This window comes from Balaenoptera borealis (genome assembly GCF_965194805.1).
Source record: "Balaenoptera borealis genome assembly, chromosome: X".
Lineage (NCBI taxonomy): Eukaryota > Metazoa > Chordata > Mammalia > Artiodactyla > Balaenopteridae > Balaenoptera > Balaenoptera borealis.
In genome coordinates, this window is record NC_138881.1 from 64,119,549 (window position 1) to 64,143,535 (window position 23,987).

Sequence of the window (23,987 nt, forward strand, 5' to 3'; positions counted from 1 at the left end):
AAAAACAAAACTCTTCCTTAGAGTTTTGATAAGGCTTAGGGAGATAATGCATGTAAAGCGCCCAGGGCAATGCTTAACCCAAAGTAAGTACTAAATAAACTGGAGCAAGTGATGGAGTTAACTGCACTCCCTGCTGGATTTGCCAAGCAGTACAGCTCCTGCTGCCCGTTATCAGGGAAAATGTACTAGGAAGGAAAAAAACATTTATAAGCTGTCGGGAAAATGAAGAACTGGGCAGAGCAACAATTCCAGACATCTTTTCCCCTCTCCGAGGTGTGTGTTGGGGCAGGGGGAGGGGGAGGTGAGCATCAGAAGTATTAGCTTCACCATCTCCTTCCTCAAGGAACAGATCCCAACAGGCTGCCCTCAGCCTCTGGTCACTTACAGCCTGAGTCAGAACTCCCATTTTTTTTAAGGAGTTTTATTTTTCCATGTCCTTTCCACATAGGTTGCTTAATTTTTCACATGAGCCCTGTGAGATATTGGGAAAGGAGGACGGAACCTCAGATGTGTTGAGCTATCTTCCGTGTGCTGGACAGAATGCTGGGCACTTTCCATCAGTTATTTTATTTCATCTTCATAATACCACTGTGAAAGGGTACAGTTATCTTCACTTTACAAGTGACATCCTGAATCCAGAGAGGGTCGCTTCTTTTTTTATGTACATTTTCCTCTCATCCCATACATCCAGCACAATGCTGCCCTGAGGTTGTGTCCTGCTGAGGATATTCGATAAACAAAAATATTCTGAAATCTCACTGTCCTTCACATGCCAATCTTTGCATAATCCCAAGGCCCATAAATTGAGAGTAAATTGTCCCCAGTGGATCTGAGATTAAATGATGACTCTGCTCCTTATTAGCTATATGATTCTGTGCTAGTCACTTAACTTCACCTCTAAAATAGGGATAATGGTACCGCCTACTCCACAAGGTTGTGAAAATTAAATAACTTTCATGAAAGTGCTCTGTCAATTGGGATACTTCATGGAAACATTACTTAAACAGAATTATCAGTCAGCTGAATCTCAAAAGAGGGAGACACAAGAGGGAGGAGATATGGGAACATATGTATATGTATAGCTGATTCACTTTGTTATAAAGCAGAAACTGACACACCATTGTAAAGCAATTGTACTCCAATAAACATGTTTAAAAAAATGGAAAAAAAAAGAACCCAAGAAGGGCAATGGAATGCTTATATCTCTGACATTTGGACAAGTAGGACTCCAGATATGCAACTGCAATTGGTGACTTTGGGAATATTGGGGGACAAAGAATGTAGAAATTCCCTGAAGTGACTGTTGAAGAAATGGGCTTTGACCATTATCAATGTGTGATTTATATAATCATAGAGACATCTAACTCCTTTACATCACATACTTCTCAAAGCAGTTTCATCAACATTATTTCATTTGACATTCACCAAAACCCCCAGGAATTAGTCTTTACCAATTAAAATTTGTCCACTTGCTTCGTTACTATTTTCCCCTTCCTGGAAGTGGCCCATCTGAATTTGCAAGATCTTCCCCATCTTCCCTTCAAGGCCCATCCATCACACAGGCCACTTTGGTCCAGAACCCGGCTCTAAACCCCGAGATCAACCTTCTCTCTGCTTTCTGAATCCACACAGTACTGTGCACCTTAAACTGCCTGCATTCTAGTCATTTATATACTTAGCTTAACCTCTGCGCCACCTTCCCCACCTCCTCACTAAATCCACAAACTCTTTGAAGGGAAGAATGAAGAAGGAAAGAAGGATTTCTTTGTTGTTTCATGTCGGTCCCATTTTTTAAAGCTTTTATTACGGAAATTTCACGTTTGTGTGTTTATAGAGAGATTAGAGGAAATATATAATGAACACCCATGTACCCATCACCCAGCTTCAATAATTAGTAACATGAACAATGTTATTATCTCATCTAAACCCCCATTCCTCCTGCTTTCTCACTCTAGATTATTTTAAAGCAAATCGTTGATAGCCTGCCATTTCATCCATAAATACTCCAATGCAGACGCCATCTTTTGCATTTCTGTCCTGTAGAGTCGGAAGATTACTTGCATCTGTGTTCCCCACTACTGGGTGCACACCAGAAGATGATTTCTGAGCACCTACCACGTGCCAGACCCTGTGCTTGGCTCTGGAGGTTCTGTCTGAGCTAGGGAGGCACACCAGAACCAAGCCACGATGTTCCAAACCAAGAATTGCTACAGTTCTGGAGACTGAGCACAGGGTGCCCGTGTGAGCCGAGGAGCAGGACCTCAAATTGCACTAACTGAATTGAGCTGAGTCGGTTTTATCCTCTCCTGGAGACTGAATTCCAACTCGCCGCGAGACACGGGTTCTCCAGCAGGAGGCGCTGCAAAGGAGTGGCGGGGATGGGGTGCTCGCTCTTTCAGTTTCTCCTGCGGGACCCGGAGCCAGGGAAGGTAGCCAGAGCCCCCATGCGGGTGCAAACTGCAGACAACGCAGTTTAATAGGCAGGCGAGCAGGACGCTGAGCGCGAGGCCCTGAGAGGGGCCCCAGGGTTCTGGTGCCGGGTAGGGGCGCGGGGCGCGGGGCAGGCCGGGCACCTGCTCCCCAGGTCTTCTCAACGCTGCCCGTTGCCCTAGCTGCCTCCAGTTCCCGCCCCAACTGCCGCTCTTCCTGATAGAGTATCTCCGAGGAGGGCACAGGACAGAGCGAGGAAACACCTGTTTCCAACAAGAAAAGAGGTGGGGGAAAACCCCCACCAGACTTCCAACGGTCTCTCATCAAGCTTGCTCTCGAGAGCCTTGTAAAAGCGCGCCCTGAAAGCCAGAGGAGATCATTTTTCAAAAAGATCGCTTTCTATTTCTTACTTCCCCCTCCTTTTCCTAAGCTGTAACGTCCCTTTAAAAAAAAAAAAGCCTTCTTTCCTCCGTGGGGCTTCCCGCTCCTCCCAGACCCCTTAAGGCCCCCAGCCTGGGTGCCTACAGGAACCGCCAACACCCCCAATCCCACATTTTGCAACTGCATGCGTTTCCGGATTCTTCACTTCCTCAGCCCCCCTGCCGACCTACAGGTGGGGAGTGGGACTAGGGGGCCACAGAACAAAGAAACCAGGGAGCCACTGACCCAGGCCAGGCGCCCCTTCTGCAGCCTCCGACCGGCCGGGGAACAAGAGAGGCTCACGAACGCGTGAACCCCCCAGCCCGGGTCTCACGCCACTTTCCAAAGGCGAGCAGCCGGAGGCCGCGTGGGAGGTGGGTGCTGCCCCAGCGCAACAGGCAGACCTCCACGCAACAGGCCTGAGTGGCAGTGGACGCCAACAGCCTCCACGCACTGGGCTCCGTTATTTCATCAGCAGTTTCAGAAAAACCTGCCAAAAGCAGTTATGCCTCACTGCAATGTGTAGCTTTTTCCTGCCATTTTTTCATAATAAAAGAGGGAGTGAAGCTCGCTCGCTCTCTCTCCCACTCCACCCCCCTCTCCCAAAAAGAGCCAAAAGGATACGAGGAGGAAAAAAAAAAAAAGAACCCACACACCAATCTCCGAGGGGATGCCATTGAGGTGTGGCTTGTATTTAAATATCCAATATGTCAATGTAAGGGGAGTGGGTATGTATATAAAGTGCCGTTTGCATCTGATAGCTCGACGAAGCCAGCTATGAGAGGCCTGGGGAGATGGATGCGGAGGGGAAGCGGCACTTTGACTGAGCGCAAGGTCAGGAGCGCGCTGCCCCACGCTCCCCGCCGCTGAGAAGTTCCTTGGACAAGAACAGACGTCGACTGCAGCTCGGCAGAGCGCGGAGCGAGCTAGCAAGCGAGCGCCGCCGAGTCGCCCGCGCCCGCGGCGGGGAGAGGCAGTTCGCGCCCCGCGGCCCCGACTCGGCCCCGCGCGCCCCGCCATGGCTGAGGTGGGGGGGGTCTTCGCTTCCTTGGACTGGGATCTGCACGGCTTCTCCTCGTCTCTGGGGAACGTGCCTTTAGCTGACTCCCCAGGTTTCCTGAACGAGCGCCTGGGCCAGATCGAGGGGAAGCTGCAGCGCGGCTCGCCCACCGACTTCGCCCACTTGAAGGGGATCCTGCGACGCCGCCAGCTCTACTGCCGCACCGGCTTCCACCTGGAGATCTTCCCCAACGGCACGGTGCACGGTACCCGCCACGACCACAGCCGCTTCGGTGAGGACGCGGCCGGGAGGGACGGGAGGCGAGCAGACGGCGCGCTGGGGAGCCGACGGCTCGAGGCTCCGGCTTGGGGCCCGCGGACCGCCCCCCCACCCCCGCCCCTCGGCTCGGCGCCGTCTGAGCCCTTCGAGGCGGGAGGCCGCCGGGGACGCGGGGCAGGCGGGACGCGACAGTGCGGACTTGAGCCGCGCAGCGGCGTCGGGGCGCCTGACACCCTCAGACACTCTCGGGAGGAGGCGGGGGCGCCTTGAGGTGCGGCTTCTCCTTTCCCCACTCCACCCTCCCTACCCCGGGAGCTAGGGGATTGTTCTGGGACCTGGACGCTGCGCTTCCGAGGAAAGCAGGTGGAGCTGGGAGAGGGATAGGAGCATCCGCCGAGGAGGTCGGGGACCGTGGCTACAGCGTGAGGCTGAGCCTCCAGGGCAGCTGGGTTGTCGCGGCAGATCACCTGAAGCTGGAGCCTTCGTGGGCCGTGGATACGGCTTGTGGACGGCCCGCGCCCAAGTCGATTTTGGCCCGCGGGGACGCGGCAGCCGTGGTACCTGCCTGCCTCTGTGTTGCTCTGCCCGTGTTGAGGGCCAACCCAGACAGCACGGCGGGAGCTGGGTATTAGAGAAACTAGGAAAGCCTCCCGGTGGCCACTGTGTAAGGGCACAAGCCCTGGGGCAGCTTTTGCCGGAGCTACCTCTGGACTCCTTGCCTCAGTGAGGAAACCGTTCTGGGCCCACTCCCAGCCCCCAAGACAGGTGTCTCCTGGGCCCAGGGCAGAAGACACCCAGCCTCCATCCAGGATTTTCTCTGCCTGCTACTCTGCAGATTGTTCAAAGGGCACAGCTGCCTGTCTCACATACAGAACACAGTTAATATAAACCTTGACCTGGGACAGAGATCATTGGGTTTCTAAGCAAATGTGTTCACTCCTCAATAATTTGGCCATTTTCATTTTCAATTTCCTATCCTCTACTAAACGGTTATTCCGGTGCTCTGACAGCTACCTTTCCTTGGGTCCCCGCATCTCCCAATGCCCTCTACTTCCTTCCAAGGACCCTATGGGCCAAAGACACCATCTAAGCCAGTGAGAGGCTTTGCCTACCGTCAGGCGTGATACTCTTCCCATCTTTTTCCCATCCTCCTTCACTTCCCCCAAACCTCCCTATCTTCCTATTCCCCGTGCCTTGCTAGAGCTGCACCCCAGTGCACCATAAAAAGTCTAGGGTGGATGGGGAGCAGGGCAGAGGCCTGTTCCTGGGCAAGGCTACGTCTAGCAAACAACTTAGGGCCAGGGCTGGTCTTCCTTGCTGGGAGCAAGCAGGAACCCTAAAGAGGTCTATGTCATCTTGGAAAAATGCACTTGGAGAGCTGGAGTACAGTAGGTTGTGTGTGGGGTGGGGGTAATGGAGGGGTGCAGGTGTCTGTATAAACTTGCAGCAGGTCCTCAAAAGGGTGTCAGGGTGGGGTGGGGTGAGGGGAGAGGGAGGGTTAACTTAGCTCCTTTCCCTTCCATCACTAGTGACTTTGCAGTCCCCTTTTGTTCCTCTTCAGAAGGAATGGGACTCCCACCCTGGCCTCAGAGCCCCCCAAAGCTCCCAGAAATGGCCTAAAGATATTGGGGTAGCTCATTCCTGAGATGTAGAATAAAAATTCTGAAATGATGGAGAACTGTGAGGTGGGGGCTGCAGAGGTGGAGAAACTGTGAGCTTGACTCCCAGCAGCTACAAGTGTTCGTCTGACTCTGTGCCTAAACTGAGCCCAGTAACCTACAAGGTCAACATAAAGCAGTAATAGGCTCTTGGGATATGGTCTTTAATTACCTCCCTAAGGACACATCTTGATTTCTTTTCATCTCCCAGGTCTGCTAAGGGTGTTAAGTTTAAGGAGAAACCAAAGGAAATAAAACTGGCGGGAGGAAGGGGTGTTTTCATTGCTGCTTAACTGTTTCATTTTGGGTTTTGCCTTCAGCGCGCACACACACACACATACTGACTGAGACCACCTCTGCATCACCTTTTCCCTTTCCTCCTTCCCTGGCTTCCTGGCAGTTCCGTGTATTTCCTGTAAAGGAAATGATAACTGGTCAAAGCTGTGTCTTTGTAACGTCCCCTGCCAACTTGCAAGCACACATTTACTCTTTCTCAGTTTAGCTTTTGGCAAAGAAAGAGGTGGCGTTTGAGTTTGCTAACTCTCTCCTCCCTCCACATTTGAGTTAATCAGCCAGGGTATTCAATAAATCGAAACTTTAACATTCCATAAGTGCTTTAGCAGTCAACATTCCAGCAGGGTAAAGTAGGCCAGACTTAAGATATAAAATATTATAGATTTCTGCTTGGGGGGAGGAGGTAGTCTCCAAAGGCCATGTAAAGTAAATAGCTATTTGTTGTAATTGGAGAGCAGGGCCCCCAAGGATTACCCTGGAATCCATGTGTTCAGAATGAGTCAGGCTGAGCCCAAGAGCAGCCTCGACTCCAAATAATAACCTGTTGGCACAGCCTATGCTCCCCCTCCCCTCCCCTCCTCCACCCCCACCCCACCCCCCCATTCTGCAATCAGTAGCCAGGAGTATTTCAATCCCCGCCTGGCTGGCTGGTGGCATTTACATGAGGTTCACAGGGATCCTGACATTCCTGAGGGGCACCTGTGGGCTGGCAGAGCGGAGCTTGGGAGCCAGGCTGGAGGAGAGGCCTCCCGCCAGGTGGGATGGAACAGGCTCGTGCAGCTGCTTTGGTTTGTGAGCGATATGGTTCTTACTTGGCAAGGTGCCAAAACAGCACTGTCTTGGCCCTGAAGGGCTGAAAGGATGGCTGAGGGCATTCGGGCAAGTTATGGAGCCAGATTAAATGACATACTAGGCCAGTCATCTAGCTAGGTTCTGAAGCAGTGGGACCCAGAACAGATCTGTTTTCACTGAAGCCATGGGGCAAAAGGTGTAAGAAGAGAAGAGTCTGGAAACTGTCGAACACAGGCCAGAACCTGAGGTGGACAGGTCAAATGAGGCAGGAGAGAGGGAGGTCCTGGGCCTTGAAGGGGGTGAAAGTACTGAGGACAAACTTTGTCTACTTAATACTTTGCTTCAACGTTTTGCTGTTAACACCCCTCTCCAGCTGTAGTTGGGAAAATGTGAAAATGGCTTGTTTTCTGTCTCCCTTCATGCTGGCTGGAATTCAGGAGAAGGTTTAGGAATATCTGTTCCATCATCATGTGCCACTGGGTTCCCACAGTTTGAATCCAGCTAATAGGAAAGTTGGCAAAGGGAAATGATGCCCAAAGACAGCTGGGCAGGGATGATTCCAGCTGTTGGAGACCCCTGTTACTGGACACAACCCAAGTGACTTCCTCTATGATCTGTCCTTTGGCATCAGGGTTAACAGAGAGCTGGAGAAAAACGGTGGTGACTCAAATGGCCCCACCTCTTGGGTTTCATGATTTGTTCTCATACCAGGTTTTGGATGGTGAGATCACAAGCTGCCCTCTGCTACTTAATGAGCTCAGGGTGGTCAGAGACATGAGATAGCGAATGAGGGATCTAAGACTCAGAAGCTCAGAAGTAAGCTGCCTAAGCAAAGAACCGAAGGCTTCAGCGGGTTGGTATCCCTCAAAGTTTAGCACCCAGAACTGAATCATGACCTGGCTTCTCGTTTCCTGGCCATACTGGCCACTCTCCTTTGAACACCCTCCTGTGTTTCCATAGCCCTCTTTAAATACAGTAGAACTAAAAACGGCACTCTCATTGTGATCTGAGGCAGAGCAGAATGGGGCAATCCCCTCCCTTATGCCAGTTACTAGATCTTGATCAATACAGCCTTAGATCACATTAGTTTTTTTTTCTTTTTTTTTCTATTTTTTTTACGTTAGCTTTTAGCAATTTTTAATTTTTACATGACTAGCTTCACATTAGCTTTTTAATAATCTCATGAATCAACCATACTGAGGTTACCTTGTTCAATCAAATTCTGTACGCCATTGTTGTGCATGTTTTGCTAAGCCACGTCTCCCCATTCCAAAGCTGAGCAGACTTGCATTTAGTAAAAATGCATGAAAACACAAAAGAACAGTCCATGTTTTCAAGAAAATATACGTGGTTGCCTGAAGGGGGGAGGCGAGGGGGAGAAGCGTATGGAAATAAAAAGAAAGAGATAGATAAATAAAAAAGCCTTTACGCAGACCAATTATGATAATAGGCCATGAAATAAGGAGTATGATTGACTCACACTGTATTTGAGGCTCACCCTCCCCCAACAAAACCCCCAACACAAAACATCTTGGGTAACTGGTTTGGGGACCAAAGTGCAGGACTTTACATTTATTCTAATTAAAGCTTATTTTGTTGGAGTCAGCCCATTTTTCCATTCTCTTGGAATCTCTCTGGATTTTTATTGTCGCCCTCTCAGCTGTATGTCTTCTGGAACTAGGGTAAACAGTCCCCCTATGTCCTCTTATAAGTCATTTATTAAAATGTTAAACAGGGCAGAACCAAAATCAGAACCCTGTGCAGTGTAACTAAAGGTTTTGGTCCAGTAAAATCAGTATCTGCTTAAGCCCTACTTGGCACCAGGTATTTTCCCTTCCCCTCCTACCATCTTGTGTCAATATCCTTTCCCAAAACTCTTTTTTTGCACTGCAAGAGTTAGTAACAACCAGACTGAGACTAAAACTTGGAGGATGTCAATGCTAGAGGCCAAAGGCCACGTTCTGAGTGTTCTCTACAATGGCAGCAGAAGAGCGTTACATTCTCCAAATAGGTCCGAGTGTGCCCTAAAAGCTTCCATACCCGAATGCCCACCCACCAGCCCAAGTCACTGGGGCTCTTCAGGAGACTTCCCACTGGAGTTCTGAACCTGATTTCACAATTGCCCACTTAATTTTTTAAAGCGATCTTTAAGGAATCAGTCGCACTCCCTGTGTAGATTACATAGAATATTATTACCCTTAAGAATTACATTTTTGGATGAGAAAGACAGCCAGATATGAGCTCATTTCATACCTTTGGATGCCTGTGTGAGTCAATAGTATCACGTTTTGGTCTGTATGTTGAAAAACATGGTTAGAGAGCGGCAAAGAGAAATCTAGTTGACCATTACATCTGTATCCAAATAATAGATGTGCTATCTTAGAACAAAACTGTGAAGTCTTCAGTATCACCAGGATTTCAGCTCTGGTTCTTTTTTCCCTCTTAGTAGTCGATTTCTTTTCTCCCCCCTACTGCGGCTGGGTAAATGAAAACGTTTTCAAATCCTCACCTCTAACTTTGTCAGCTAGAGGGACATTTCTGAATCTCTTCCCTTTTCCCTTAAAGCTGCAACATCTCACATCAGTATCAAGTCTAATACTACCTGCCAACTCTTTGCCATAGATAAATTTAAAATCCTCAAGAGGGAAGGGGAGAATGACAGGCTTGTCAGCCTGAGGCTGCACTGGCCAAGAGTACTTTTGAGGAGAAAGCTCTCACCAGGCCAAATTTTGCTTCCTGCCATAGGCTGGAGGAACAAACTTGGTGAGTGGCCTGTGTGGCCTTTGTTAGAGTCAGTTACAGGCAGTTGACAGCCTCATGTGGCTTTAAGGACATGAGAGCTAAGAGGCTGCAAAACAAGTTCAGCCTAGAGGACAGCAAGGTAATGCTGTGTGCTCTGGGGAGGAGGGAAGTGACTTTGGGAAGATACAGAAACCTGGCCACGTTCTTTCATTTTGAAAGCTGCCCTCCCAGTTCTTGAAATGGTGGTATTTAACAGCAATAGTACCTTGTAATTATGGAGCTTCTGTAGCCAAAGCCTTCTCATGGTCTTTTCCTTATAATATGCCTAAGAGTGTTGAATAGAGGCAGAGATTGTGTCCCCCATTTTACGTATGGACAAGCCGAGGCCCAGAGAGACTCAGTGCCTTCTCTGAGGTTCCATTCTTACTGCAAAAGATGGTTTCATCAGGTAATTCACCAAAGGCACACAGAGCTGGCCTCTAGTTGGGCATAAAGGACTAGTAGCTCATGTCACCTGAACAGTTTCCTCTTAGCTTGATATCAGTGATGGAAATGGCATTCACTTTTTTGCTCTAGGAATTCTGGAGTTTATCAGCCTGGCTGTGGGGCTGATCAGCATCCGGGGAGTGGACTCTGGCCTGTATTTAGGAATGAACGAGCGAGGAGAACTCTATGGGTCGGTAAGTTTAAGGTTTTTTTGTCCTCGGAAGCTGTTACCACAAGTGTTTGGACAATGTAAGGCAAAACATTCATCTAGCACTTGAAAGCACTTTTGTCAACTTTAAAGGATTAGTGTCTTCTAGTCAGTTCTTGACTGCCCAGGAACTTGCTACATAACACTTTCACTCATTCAGCCTCCATCAAAACAGAAGCTTTTCTGTAGTACATTTGCTTTCGCCTTCTCCATTAGAGGGCCAGCTCATCTGATAATAATAGGAAGCTGTACTGGTTTGTCAGTAGATGGTAAGGGTTTGGGGCATTAACTCGCCCAAGGAGCACATCTGATTTGTGATGGGTACCCAGAGGAGTAGCCAACTGGCTGGCACAAAAATAGGCAGTGGGAGAGCTGGCCTTCAGATTGAGGATTCTGAGATTAACGACACAGTCCTCGATGTCCAGATTGCTTCAGCTGAATCCCAAAGGCCAAACAAAATAAACAAACAAATGAAGAGTGAGGGTTCCAGGGTCTGGTGACAGCCCTAAAGTCCCCAGCTAGGACTGGGTTGGCTGCAATGCATGTTCACTATTTTGGAAGCCAGCCCAGAGCTGGGGAACGGTGACTTTGCTGATCTTAACCCTTTCAGAGGATCCCAACTCCTGGCTTTGGCTTTTGAGTCACAGAGCATACTTTCTGGCTGCCTGCACCCCATGAAATCAGAGCACATTCTTCCCTGACACCTAAGAGATAGGCCTGTCCCCAGCACTCAGTATCGGCAAAACCCCAGCAAGTAGTATGGTGGTTGGATCAAGTGTGAGAAGGGACAGAGGCAAGAGACCCAGGAGCTGCCAGCTTGAAGTAGCCAGATTGGAGGAACTTTTCAAGGAGATCTTTTCTGAGCTTTCCAACTGACAGGCCTGAGACCCTTCATTAGGAGAGATCACAGCTCACCTCCCATGGAGCTTTATATAGATCCGAGGCCTTTGCCTGTCAGTTGACATGGTTGACTGCAATCTCAGTGGATTTGAACATCATTAGCCCTAAGTAGGGAGAAAACTCAAGGGTGCCAGCGGGGCATTGGGAGGCCATAGCAGAAATTCTCAGGCTCAAAGTGCCAGGTGAGCCCATCTCTTTCAGTCTCCTGCCTTCAGAAAAAATATCACCGGAAACATTTTTGCGTGGCTCACAAAAGAGGGTGGACGTGATACCGACAGGGCTGTTTTGTGCTGTTTGGAAAGAAGGTGCCTCAGGAATACCGGGAGATAGGACTGAAATATTCTAATATCAATGTGCTATTACTATTTTAGTTTCTCCACCAGCAAGCTGGGATGGGAGAAATAGTCATATAATGGGCTCTGCTTTATTTTCTCACCCTCACAGAAGAAACTCACACGTGAATGTGTTTTCCGGGAACAGTTTGAAGAAAATTGGTACAACACCTATGCCTCCACCTTGTACAAACACTCGGACTCGGAGAGACAGTATTATGTGGCCCTGAATAAAGACGGCTCACCCCGGGAGGGATACAGGACTAAACGACACCAGAAATTCACTCACTTTTTACCCAGGCCAGTAGATCCTTCTAAGTTGCCCTCCATGTCCAGAGACCTTTTCCGCTATAGGTAACGGACCCCTAGTGTGACCTCTGTGACCTGTATACTCTGGGGCCACAGTTGTCTCTGGAAGCACTATACTCATAGCTTTTCAATCTTCTTTCCTATCAATTTAGATAACAGAGAAGCACTTACTGTTCAACTCGACCCAGCTGTTCCCTTGTTGTTCAAAGTGTATATCAAGGTTGGGTTATTTTGGGGAGGGATGTGGGGGGAGGGGGAGGTCTAGAGGGAATCTTGTATATACTTTTTTCTTTACTCATGTTCTTTCCCCTGAGGTGGCACAAGAAAGAATGGGGGCCCCCACCAAGGGCCAGAGGTGTCTTGCCCCACAATCTACCCAAATACCTTGACAGTGGGTAAATGAAAGACCAAGGAATCTGCCATAGATGCTACCTACAGAGCTTTGGAGAAGTCTCATTAAGAAAATCCTTGGGGCTACAGCCCTGCTGCAAGCCATCCCTGCACTGGCTCTGCAGATTTCTCATCTGTCCTGACATGCAGTTTCCCTGCCATTGGAAGTGGGAGATGGGGTAGGCTGTAAGAAAATGATATTAAAATGTAAGCATGGATACTGTGCATAAGGACAAACTATTTATGAAATGTATATGCTATTTATTTTATATATTTATTTATTTCAAAATAATTTTATTTTTAATGAGAGATGCTATGACTGGATTTTCATCAGAAAGAATAAGGTCCTACTGAAACAGGATAAATGAGTTAGTAAAGGCTTTTATTGGCAATAAAATTGTCTTTATATTGTAACCACTGTCTAATTCTATTCATTTGTACACTTAGGATTAGAAGGTTGGTTAGCTTCTTTCGCTACTCATTAGAATCTCTTGATGTTGGCATCACACTGCCTAGGCTAGGTGACCCACTATCTACAATATTAGCATTATCATCTAGGGGCCCTATCTGAAGTTCCTTCTGGTTCTATGACTTTAAATTTAGTGGTGAATCAAAGCTTCAGGAAGGCCCGGACCAACAGCCCTTATGGAAGCACCCATTTGTGCTTAGGACTAAGTATAGAGAAACCCTCCTTTGGGATTTGGTTAGGGCCCAAAGCCTGAAGGTCAGAAACCCTAATTGGTGGCTTCTTACTTAACATATGAAGATGACGGGATTCAAAAAAAACAACAATCAATAGGGAGAATGATTCTTTTTGAACCAGTCAACTTCCCTTCTGGAGGTGTTCTCCCACTCCCTCTCCAAACCCCCAGCCCCCTCCTCTGCCAGTGTTTCTCCTAGAGAGCAACAGTTCTTAGAGTATATGGTCTCTTCACCGGCAGCAGCATCTGGGCACTTGTTAGAAATGTGAGAGATCAGGTCGTACCCCAGACCTGCCAAATCAGAATCACTGGGTGTGGGGCCCAACAATCTGCATGTTAACAAGCCTTCCAGAGGATTCCTATGCACAATAAAGTTTGAAATCTAGTGCCCTAAAAGAATGGTTTTCAAGAAGAATTCTTTTTGCATCTGAATGGTCTATAAGGAAAGTTTTAGGATAAATTCAGTCCATAAAATAAGAGTGGCTCTAGTTGAAGTGGGGAAGGCATTCTTGGAGCTTCCTCTTCTCCAGAGCAGCCTCGGAGATATCTTGCTTTGAAATCCCTGGCCTCTTGACTGATATTTCCTGAGGTGGGAGTATAGGGTTTTTTGCATTTTCAAAGCAAATGCTGTCCGGAAACAAGAACCAAAGGAATAAGAGTCTCATTGCATACTCAGGCACCATGAAGTACTGGTGGGAGAAGGTTTTGGGTTTAGGATCATTCCTCCTGGTGCTCCTCAGTCACATCCACTACTTCCCCAACTGATTGGTAAAACAAATAGCTTAGGTAGCGGCTCACTTAAAAATCAAAACCAAAAACTCTACAAAAGTTCGTCCAAATCTAAGTACCCAACAGAGAAACCACACATATGAGCATACACACATGAAAGAGCAAATACGACTGTATGATTGATAGAAAGTGCTAAGTTGCACAGTGTATGTGATCACAGACTAGAATGCTTGCCCACGGAACCACCAAGGCAGAGATCACACAGGGCTGGGGTGAGCAGGGAAAGTTTCCTGAAAGGGGTAATGCCCGCTGCGGTGAACCAACAGGAGGATTTAGAGAGCCAAGAGGCTGATGGCAATGTCTGTGTTGGGCTACAGGGAAGAAACACCACCTCTAGAGGTCTCTGGGAGGAGGGTAAAAATCAGCTGTGTGACATTTTTTATCACATTTTGAATGTGCATCACACCTTTATTTTAAAACCAAAATTTTACCTATATTCTCTATGGTCAGCTACCTAGATCTTCTGATACACAGCCCCAACTTCTGAGGGCTTGTGAGATAAGTGAGATCTGTTTTAACCAATAGGAAGCTGGCACTTCCCTGTGAGTAGGGCCAGTGTTACTCTAGTGAGGCAGTTGACATGGGCCTGGCAATGCCACAAGCACCCTACTACACAGGGTAGGATTTACAATGAAAATGCCAATGTAATGAAAAGGGAAAGATTCCATATCCTAGGGTCAGGCCTTACCCTTTTCCCCTGGGTAGAAGTAGAGGGAAAAAGAACAGAAGAAGGGTTCCAAGATGCAGAAGGGGTTCATAGGGGAGGCACTCTTGTACTGAGCTTTAGGAATAACAATGAATGGGGCACATTGCCAGCAAATGTCAGTGGGCATCTGTTGTCACGGTCAACAAGAGGGAAAAGATAAATTCTGGAAATTAAAATGTAAGATGGATGACCTACTACCACTAGAGCAATCAGCAGCTGATTGACACCATATCCCCAAAGTGCTAAAGTAATGGATTTTGTGCCAACCTAGAGGAAATTGTAGAGTAGTAAGCTCTGGACCTCTGGTTTTGAATGAAAACATGCACAGAGACTGTTTACTATTCATCTTTTCATCCCCTCCCAGTGTTTAGGGTGTTCCTGGAACAAAACAAACACTTAGGAAATGGTTGCTGAATAAATGAATGGTTGGTTGAAAGAATGAATGAGTAAATGAATGAATGGACAAAGACATAGACACCTTTAGCAAATATGTATATGATGCAAATGCCGGGCTAGAGAAAGCAAATGCATTACATATGAGAATCATCTGAACTATTAAGTTCCCAGTACATTTAAATATGCACAATGACAAACTAGGCTGTATCTTAAGAAAGATACTCAGTACCCTGTCACTGGAAGTGTTTAAGCAGAGGCTAGACAAAGTCTTGAGAAGGATATTGCATCATTTGGATGGAACAGGGTGAATGCTAAATAAAAGTGACCGAATGTGGTGGCATTATTTACTAATTACATACTCCACGGGGCCCCCAGATTTCTCCTGGGCACCTATAGTGTCCTAGGAGAAAGAGGATATAAGACCTAGGAATGCTCCACAACTGCTATTCCAGGCCAAGAAAAACACTGTACACCAGAGTTTCCAAACTTGGGGTTCACGAGGTCCTTAATGGTCCATGGAAGGCCCTTTGGGCCTGAACTCCCAAAACAGTATGCAAATTTTTATGTGTGTGTACGTTTGGTCTTCCATTGGTTCTCAGAGGATCCCCCAAAATGTTAGGAACCACTACCCTAGGAGTTTCCACAGCCTCAAAACATCTGGCATAAGAACTGGTGGCCACTGCCATCCTATGTGAAACCTTGACAGAGTTTTAGTTTAGTTTTGTTTTTCTCAAAGACATAGATTTTATGTGTGAGACCTTTGACTCCTATCATCTAAGAGATAGCTCTAAGTTTGGCAACAGGGAGGTGGGAGTGAGGGGAGGGAAGAGCTGGGCTGGCTTCACTGCTCTGTGGTTCTGAACAAAGCTCAACCCAGGGCCAACCCTGACAGCAGTTCTGATGGCAACAAGACTCCCCTTCCCCTCCCTACCAGCCCTCTTTTTACCCCCACTGCCACAGCCAAATGTTGTTCATGCTGAAAAAACAATCAGAGGCTGAACCCACCAGGCCCAGACACAAGGAGCTTATCAGAGCCATCAGAACAGACTCCCTCCCCAGAGGACTTTAATGAAAGACTTAAGATAATAAAAGAACCCAAGTTTATCTTACCTTCAAGTCACTGTGGTGCTCAGCCACTGAATCCCTAGCTACATAGTCAGAAATCCATCAGGCTCAGGGCTCTAGTGGGGCCACAAGTCACACAGGCTTCGTCCAAGTTGCCTAGAGCACAGGTTTAGCCTTCCTCTCCCTGACTCTTCAGCTGACCTTTGGGGACTGCTGCTTTCCTTCTCTCTGGAGTAGTTGGAGCTGCATTGCCTTTTCCCAGCACTTCAACAGGGAGCTGCTGAGGAGGAATGTGGGATGTTAGGGAGAAAGGGATCAGTGAGGAAGCACACTTTTTCTTTTGGAAAGACACGTTCACGGTCAGTCATCTAACTAACTTCCTTGCTCAGCAGGAGGAACAGAACATAATTTAGTTTGTCATTCCTAGAGCTCCCTCTGTTCTCAAAAGAGAAAATGGAAGACCTTTCTAATAGGCCTCTACACCAGGGCTCTGGTGTCAACTGCAGAGATACCCAACTCTTGCAACCCAGCACAGGCTGTTGTTCCTCTAAATCTCTTTCCAATTCCCAGACGAAGTATGGAATCAGCTCTGTTCCTTATCGTTGCAATGTAGCACAAGACATGCAGATAACATGTTCTTCAGGTCCTGAAGTCAGACCAACCTTGTTTTATATGCAGAATCCTTTACTTCCTCTTTGACCCTGAACAAATTCATTAATTCATTCATTAATTCAACGAGTATTTGTTGAGCACTTTTTCATCTTTAGAGACATAACAGTAAATAAGACAGGTGTAGTTCCTCTCCTCCTGATATGGTCTAGTCAGGAAGACAGACATAAACAAGTAAACCTACAAATTGTAACACGTGCTGTAAAGAAAGAGTGCAAGGTGCTATGAGAGTACATAGCAAGGCAGGCATAACCTTTTTAAGGGGATTAGGGGAAGGCTTCCTGAAAAAATGATTCTTACGGTGAGACCTGAAGGGTGACTAGGAGGGTAGGAATAGCTTTCCAGGGATAGAGAACAGGAATATGTAAAAGTCCAGAGGCAGGAAGGAGTTAGGCATGATCAAAAAACTACGAGAATGTGATGTGGCTCAGTTGTAGTAAGCCACAGGGTCTTCACCTGTAAGATGAAAATAAACACAGAACCTACCTCAAGGGCAATTGCTGTGAAGACTAAATAAGATAATGTATTGAAAGTGTAAAGTGCTTAGCACAGTTCCTGGTGCATAGTAAGTGCTCAATAAATGTTTGCTATTGCTATTACATTTAGTTCATTATTTATTAGTAGCAGTATTAATTTGAAGACATATCTCTGAATGAACATATGCATCACTCCACCCCCTCTCCATACGTATGATTCTGCTGGGGTTTTACAAAGGACAGGTACCAGAAGGTAAGGTGGTACATGAGACAGCCATGCCATACAAATGCCAACCTCTTACTAAGAACACATAATGAGAGTACCCACTTGGAAACTCCACTGTCTAATGTACCTAATGAAGCAAACCAACAGAATCTGTCAGCCCTCATCCAACTTCTATTTTAGTTATATTTTAGCAGTGCATCCTAGGGTCACAGGAGCCTCCCTTCTGCAGGCTCCCATGACCACACCATGAATAGACAGCCCCACCCGGGTCCCACATATCCAGAACCCTCTTTCTTCATTTCTCTTCCTTATAGTCATGCACTCTGAGCCCCATCCCAGTCCTCTTTAACATGCCACACACTAGACTCCTAGTAAACTCGTCGTGGCAGATGCATGCTTGCCCTGTCTGTTTCCAACTTCCCTGTGTCCCACCAGTTGTAAATGCTCCAAGTTTCCAAAACCCATCATACCATCCTAACCTCACCTAACACTATATCCTATAGGTTTCTCCATGCTTGCCCCTTAAGCTATTATACCCACACCCAATAGATCCCACAACTCTCCTCCAATATAAACCCAGGGCACAGCCTCCTCAATGTACAATCTGAATGTCATGTATATATACAGGACAGAATAACTTGGAGAGCCCACACCCAAAGCTCCATCCAACTCAGTTTAAAGTGCCCACTTTCTCTGCTTCTGCTCCTGGATTGCCAACATTGCTAGGTAAAGCTATGAAAATTGGGTCATCAAATGACTCCACTACAAATACAGTCACATCAACCTCAAACAGACCAGCCTTTTCCCACTTAACAGGCCTTTTATTCATTTAGTTTTGATTCTGTCTGGCATTCACCGTAGCCTATCATAAAAATCCCTAACATCTAAACAGCTTTATATTGGCTTAGTGTTAACCAAACTTTTCTGCTAAGCACCTGGTAAAATTGTCTAAAAATAGACTCTGGGCTCTGTTGGGACTTCCTAATTCAGAATTTCCAGCTGAAAGGCTTGTTTATCTATATCAATGTTTCTCAAACTTTTTGATCTGAGGAGCCCTTACAAACTTAAAAACTATGTAGGACCTCAGAGAGCTTTTATTTATTTGGATTATAGCTATTGGTATTTAACATATTAGAAATTAAAATTCAGCAATTTTAATTATCTAATAATTCATTTAAAATAACAACAAACCCATTAACATTAACATAAATTACATTTTTATGAAAAAAGTAACTCTAGTCTCAAAAATTTAATGAGTGGTATTATTTTCCATTTTTCCAAACCTCTTTGATGTCTGCCTTAATAGCAGACAGCTGAATTCTTATATCTGCTTCTGCATTCAATTTGTTGCTATATGTTCTTTTGGCTGAAATATGGGGAGAAAATCTGGCCTCTCCTAGATCTGTAATTAGGAAAGAAAGGACCTCATGGACCCCCAAGAATCCTTAGACTACTCTTTGAGAATCACTGATCTGTATATTTAAGTCCCCAAGGAATTCTTATCAAGAAACTAGGTGGCAAACACTGCATTAGTTCATGTGAGATATTACAAATCTCCATTTGTCTCTAGCTCTCAGCTCCAGACTGTTCCAGATCAGGCATTCTCTGGTCTCTCTCTGTAGATGAAACCTCCCTCATATTTTACTAAGACCTAAGCCATCTAGTAGTGGCTTCCTAGCATTCATTTTTTGGTATTGTTTAGTTTGGCCTCTTTCTTTCTTTCTTTCTTTCTTTCTTTCTTTCTTTTATTGGCCATTTGTATATTTTCTTTTTTTTTTTAATTTTCTTAATTCTTTTGGCCGCATTGGGCCTTAGTTGTGGCACACAGGATATTTCGCTGTGGCACACGGGCTTCTCTCTAGTTGTGGCGTGCGGGTTTTCTCTCTCTAGTTGTGGTGCAGGGCTCCAGAGCGCGTGGGCTCTGTAGTTTGCGGCATGCAGGCTCTCTTGTTGAGGTGCGTGAGCTCAGTAGTTGTGGTGTGCAGGCTTAGTTGTCCACGGCATGTGGAATCTTAGTTCCCTGACCAGGGATTGAACCCACATCCCCTGCATTGGAAGGTGGATTCTTAACCACTGGACCACCAGGGAAGTCCCAGCCTTTTTCTTTTAAAGAAAACAGTTTTTTGAATTTTTTATGGTGGTAAAATATATATAACAAAATTTGCCATTTTAACCATTTTTAAGTGTACAATTCAGGGCCATTAATTACATTCACAGTGTTATGTAACCATCACCACTTTCTATTTCCAAAATTTTTCATCACCCCAAACAAAAACTCTGAAACCTCATTACTTCCTCCTCCCAGCCTCTGGTGACCCCCTAATCTACTTTGTCTCCATGGATTTTCCTATTTTGAACATTTCATATAAATGGAATCATAGAATATGTGGTGTTTTGTGACTGGCTTCTTTCACGTAACATAATGTTTTGAAGGTTCATCCATATTGCAGCATGTGTTAATACTGCATTTCTTTTTATAGGAATAGAATTGCTAGGAATAGAATTGCTGAGTTATATGGTACCTCTATGGTCAACCATTTGAGAAACTGCCAAACACTTTTTCAAAGAGGCTGTGCCATTTTACATTCCCACCAACAATGTAAGAGGGTTCCAATTTCTTCATATCTTCACTATCACTTGTTGTTTTCCATCTTTTTTAATTGTAGCAATCCTAGTGGATGTGAAATGGCATCCCACTGTCGTTTTGATTTGCATTTTCCTATGACTAATGATGTTGAGCATCTTTTCATGTGCTTATTGGCCATTCGTATATCTTTCTTGGAGAAATGTCTATTCAGATTATCTGTCCATCTATAAAAGAGTTTTATGTCTTTTTATTATTGAATTATAAAATTTCTTTATATGTGGGGAACCTGGTGCTAAACCATTCGTAGACAACCTGCTTCTGGGTCAGGGTTTCGTATGTAGCAGAGCAGCTCCCTTGCCGCAATCTATTGAAAGTCAGCCCTCAACACAAGGGTTTGTAAAATAAATTTTTAAAAAGAGTATAAGATGAAATAGAAACAAATAAAAGACTTAAAAAGAAAAAAAAGATTTCTTTATATATTCTGGACACAGGTATATGGTATGAGGTAGAGACCCAACTTCATTCTTTTGCATGTGTAAACTAAATGTCATGGCACCGTATGTTGAAAAGACTATTCTTTCCCCACTGAACAGTCTTGGCACTCTTGTGGATAATCAATTGACCATAGATGTATGGGTTTACTTCTCCATTCTCAATTCTATCCATTGATGTATGTGTCTATCCTTATGCTAGTACCACACAATCAAAATTACTGTAGATTTGTTGTAAGTTTTGAAATCATGATGTAGGAGTCCTCCACTTTGCTCTTCTTTTTCAAGACTGTTTTGGCTATTCTGGGTCCCTTGCAATTCCATACGAATTTTAGGATCAGCTTGTAAATTTTTTACAAAGAAACCATCTGGGATTTTGATAGAGATTGTGCTGAATCTGTAGATCCATTTGGGGGGTGTTGCCATCTTAACAATATTAAGTCTTCCAGTCCCTGACCATGGGATGTCTTTCCATTTATTTAGGTCTCCTTTAATCTTTTTCAAGCAGGCTTTAGACTCATTTTTCCTTTCTTCCTCTTTCAGATAGTGTTCCTCCATCTCTGAAAGTTATGTCCTTCCTCTGCACGCTTGATCCCAACTCCTCCACATAGCCTTTCCCTTTCAATATGTCCAAATTTCTCTAGTTCTTAAAGAACTTCCTAAACATACAAGTAAAGGATGGAATCATTAAGGAAAAAATCAAGAAGTTTTTAAACTGCTAAATATTAAAAAAATTAATAAAATTAAAAGGTTAAAAAAACTGGGGAAACATTTACCACAAAATTTTAAAAAGTTATTATCATTAACATACTGACTATAGGACCCATACAAATATATAACAAAAACACTAAGCTTCCAATAGAATATGGGCAAAGAAAATATATAGACAATTCACAAAAGAAGATATACAACTTGTAAAAAACATAAGCAACATACTTCAACCTCACAAGTAATTAATGAAATGCAAAACAATGAAATATATTTTTCTTATGAAACTAAGAAAGTTTTTAAAAATATAATAATACTTAAAATCAACAAGGGTGCAGAGAACTAGTTTCAATCATATACTGCTGTTGAGAAAACACTGATGATGCAACTTGATAATATAAATCCAGAACTTTACATTTCTCATGTTTTTTGACCCAGTAATTCTACTTCTAAAATGCAATCGATGTTCTTTGCAACATTATTTATAAAAGAAAAAGAAAACTAACTTTCCAACAATAGAAGAATGGCTATAAATTACAGTACATTATTGTGATCAATCATTCTGCAGTCCATTTAAAGCTACGTTGATAAATATTTTAATGACATAGAGACGTTCTCTCAGGATAATTTAAAGGGAAAAGCAGAATATGGAATTGTATTACACTATGATCTCAATTATGTAAATATACCATACATACATAATATGAATAGAAAAAATAATAGAGGTAAAGGAGCCAAAATGTTGAGCGCTTGTCTCCGAGCAGTAGGTTTTTATGATCTTTATCTTCTATATTTTTCTAACTTTTCTACAGTGGGCATGTATAATTATCTATAGTGCCTTGAGGCCATTACAGTATTTAATCAGTCCCCCATCAATGGGCATTTAGGTTGTTTCTAGTCTTCTGTCACTATGACCAACATTCAAGTGAATATACTTAAACATATATCTTTGTGCACATATGTGAGTATATCTGTAAGATAAGTTTCTAAAAGTGAAATGTTCTGGGACAAATGTGATGAGCATTTTAAATTTCAGTAGATAGTGCCAAATTATCCTTCAGCGAGGTTGTACCAATTTATACGACCACCAATAATTTATGAGGGTGCCTGTTTCCCCATGATCTTGTCAACAAAATAAACAATTGTTTTATCTTTGCCAATGAAATATAGATGAAAATTGTATTTGTTTTAGCTCATTTGCATTTTATGACTGAGATTAAGCATCTTTCTATTTGTTTAAAAACCATTTGCATTTCTTCAAATGGGGAGACTGACACCCAAAGAGGGTAATATATTTAAGGGCACATACCTAATTAGTGACAGAATCAAAACTGGCTCCATAGTTTACTGAACATCAATCCTAGACTCTTTGTATCACATCATTTTGTTTTTACCTGTACCACACATTACCACCCGATCGTATACTGCTCCAGTGTGCTGTCTTCATATCAAGATCATCAGCTCTATCTTTCCAAGCAGGTTGCAAGAAGTGCCATAAAAGAAAAAGAAGGGGCTTTGCAGGTGGCAGACTTGGATTTGAAACCCGTGTGTTCCACGTTCTTCTTCTGTGACCTTTGGCAAGGCTCCGTTTCCTCATCTATAAAAAGGTGGCAATAATACAGGACTAAATGACATTATGGGTGTAAATAACCTAGGATAGTGCCTGGCACAAAGATACTTCATAAACGGGGCATAAACACACACATACATAGGCTTCTTAATGCCAGGATCCAGACCAGCAAGTTCTCTATAACTTTTTATCATATCCAACACAGTGCAGGGTACTGAGTAGGTGCTAACAAATTTTCTTTGACTTGACTTGACGGGGTGGGGGCTTACAGTGTAATAGTGTAGTGTAATACGGTGATTGACTGCACAGTAATGACTCAAAACCCTGAAGCTAACTGACAGAGAAAACAATCACGAGTCCCCCCACCCCCGCCCCACACCCCCGACCCCGCGCCCACACTGCTCCTCAAGGCAAATCTGGATGGGGAGGGCAGAACTCCTAGGCTAATGAGGCCGAGCCCTCTAGCAGTTGTTTTGATAACTTTTAGGAGTTTAGTGGCGAATGTACTATATGAGCTATATGGTGGGACGCAACCTAAGGAAATGCAACATGGTCAGGTTTGTGTTTTAATAAGATCATTCTGACTGCAGTGTGGAAGATGGATTGTATGGGTGGGGAGACCAACTAAGAGGCTACTGCAGTTATCGCATCAGGAAGAGATCAGGGTCGGGGAGCTGGAGGTTGAAGGAAGGTATAGGAGAAAGAGGGCATGATGGATGGAGCCAAATCTCTAAGGAGGAGGGAGGAACTTGGCTCCATAGCACAGGTGGAAGAATTCATTTATTGACAGAAGGGAGACACTGAAACACGAGAGAAGGGAAAAGGAAAGGTAAGTTTTTGAAGGAGACTGGGTGGAAAGGTGGTCGAGAAGTTCTGACTTGATGCTCTTGTCATTCAAAGTGAACTAGGAGGCAACGCCATCTCCTGAGCATGGAGAGGAAGGTAGTAGGCAGCTGATTAGGGACACTTAGAAGGGTTTCTAGACAGCTGAATTTAGAGATCATGACTTTGTTGTGGCTCCAGTCCATAGAGTTGTGGGCTTTTCTTTTTGAGAAAAAGTTATATGGCTATGGTGATTAGGATATCATGGGTTCCTGTCAAGAAAGTATTGATATCTTCTGTGGAGGAGTAGGAGTAGAAGGCATATTGCTGGACCTGAGGAATGATGAGAAGGGTGAGGGGAACTGTAGGCAGCAAGTACAGACCACGCTTTCGAGAGGTTTAGCAGAAAAGAGAAGAAGGGAGATAGGGCCATGGCTTGAGGAAGAAGTAAATAAAGAACACTTTGTGTTTATTTTTAGGGTAGCAGAGACTTCGAGGTCTAAAAAAGATGCTATGTATGTACTCTAATGGAGGTCATATA

General features: G+C 44.8%; 1 protein-coding gene and 1 pseudogene across 2 annotated transcripts in view; both read left to right on the forward strand.

Annotated features, from left to right (window-relative positions):
* Positions 1-23,987, forward strand: part of LOC309620687 (large ribosomal subunit protein uL16 pseudogene) — a 577,085-nt pseudogene that overhangs the window by 459,624 nt on the left and 93,474 nt on the right. The gene's annotated exons all lie outside the window — the stretch shown is intronic.
* FGF16 (fibroblast growth factor 16) lies at positions 3,078-22,940 on the forward strand. The gene is made up of 3 exons (XM_082377566.1): positions 3,078-4,142; positions 10,192-10,295; positions 11,654-22,940. Exons 1-3 carry the CDS (start codon positions 3,869-3,871, stop codon positions 11,897-11,899), a joined length of 624 nt encoding a protein of 207 aa, XP_082233692.1. The 5' UTR covers positions 3,078-3,868; the 3' UTR covers positions 11,900-22,940.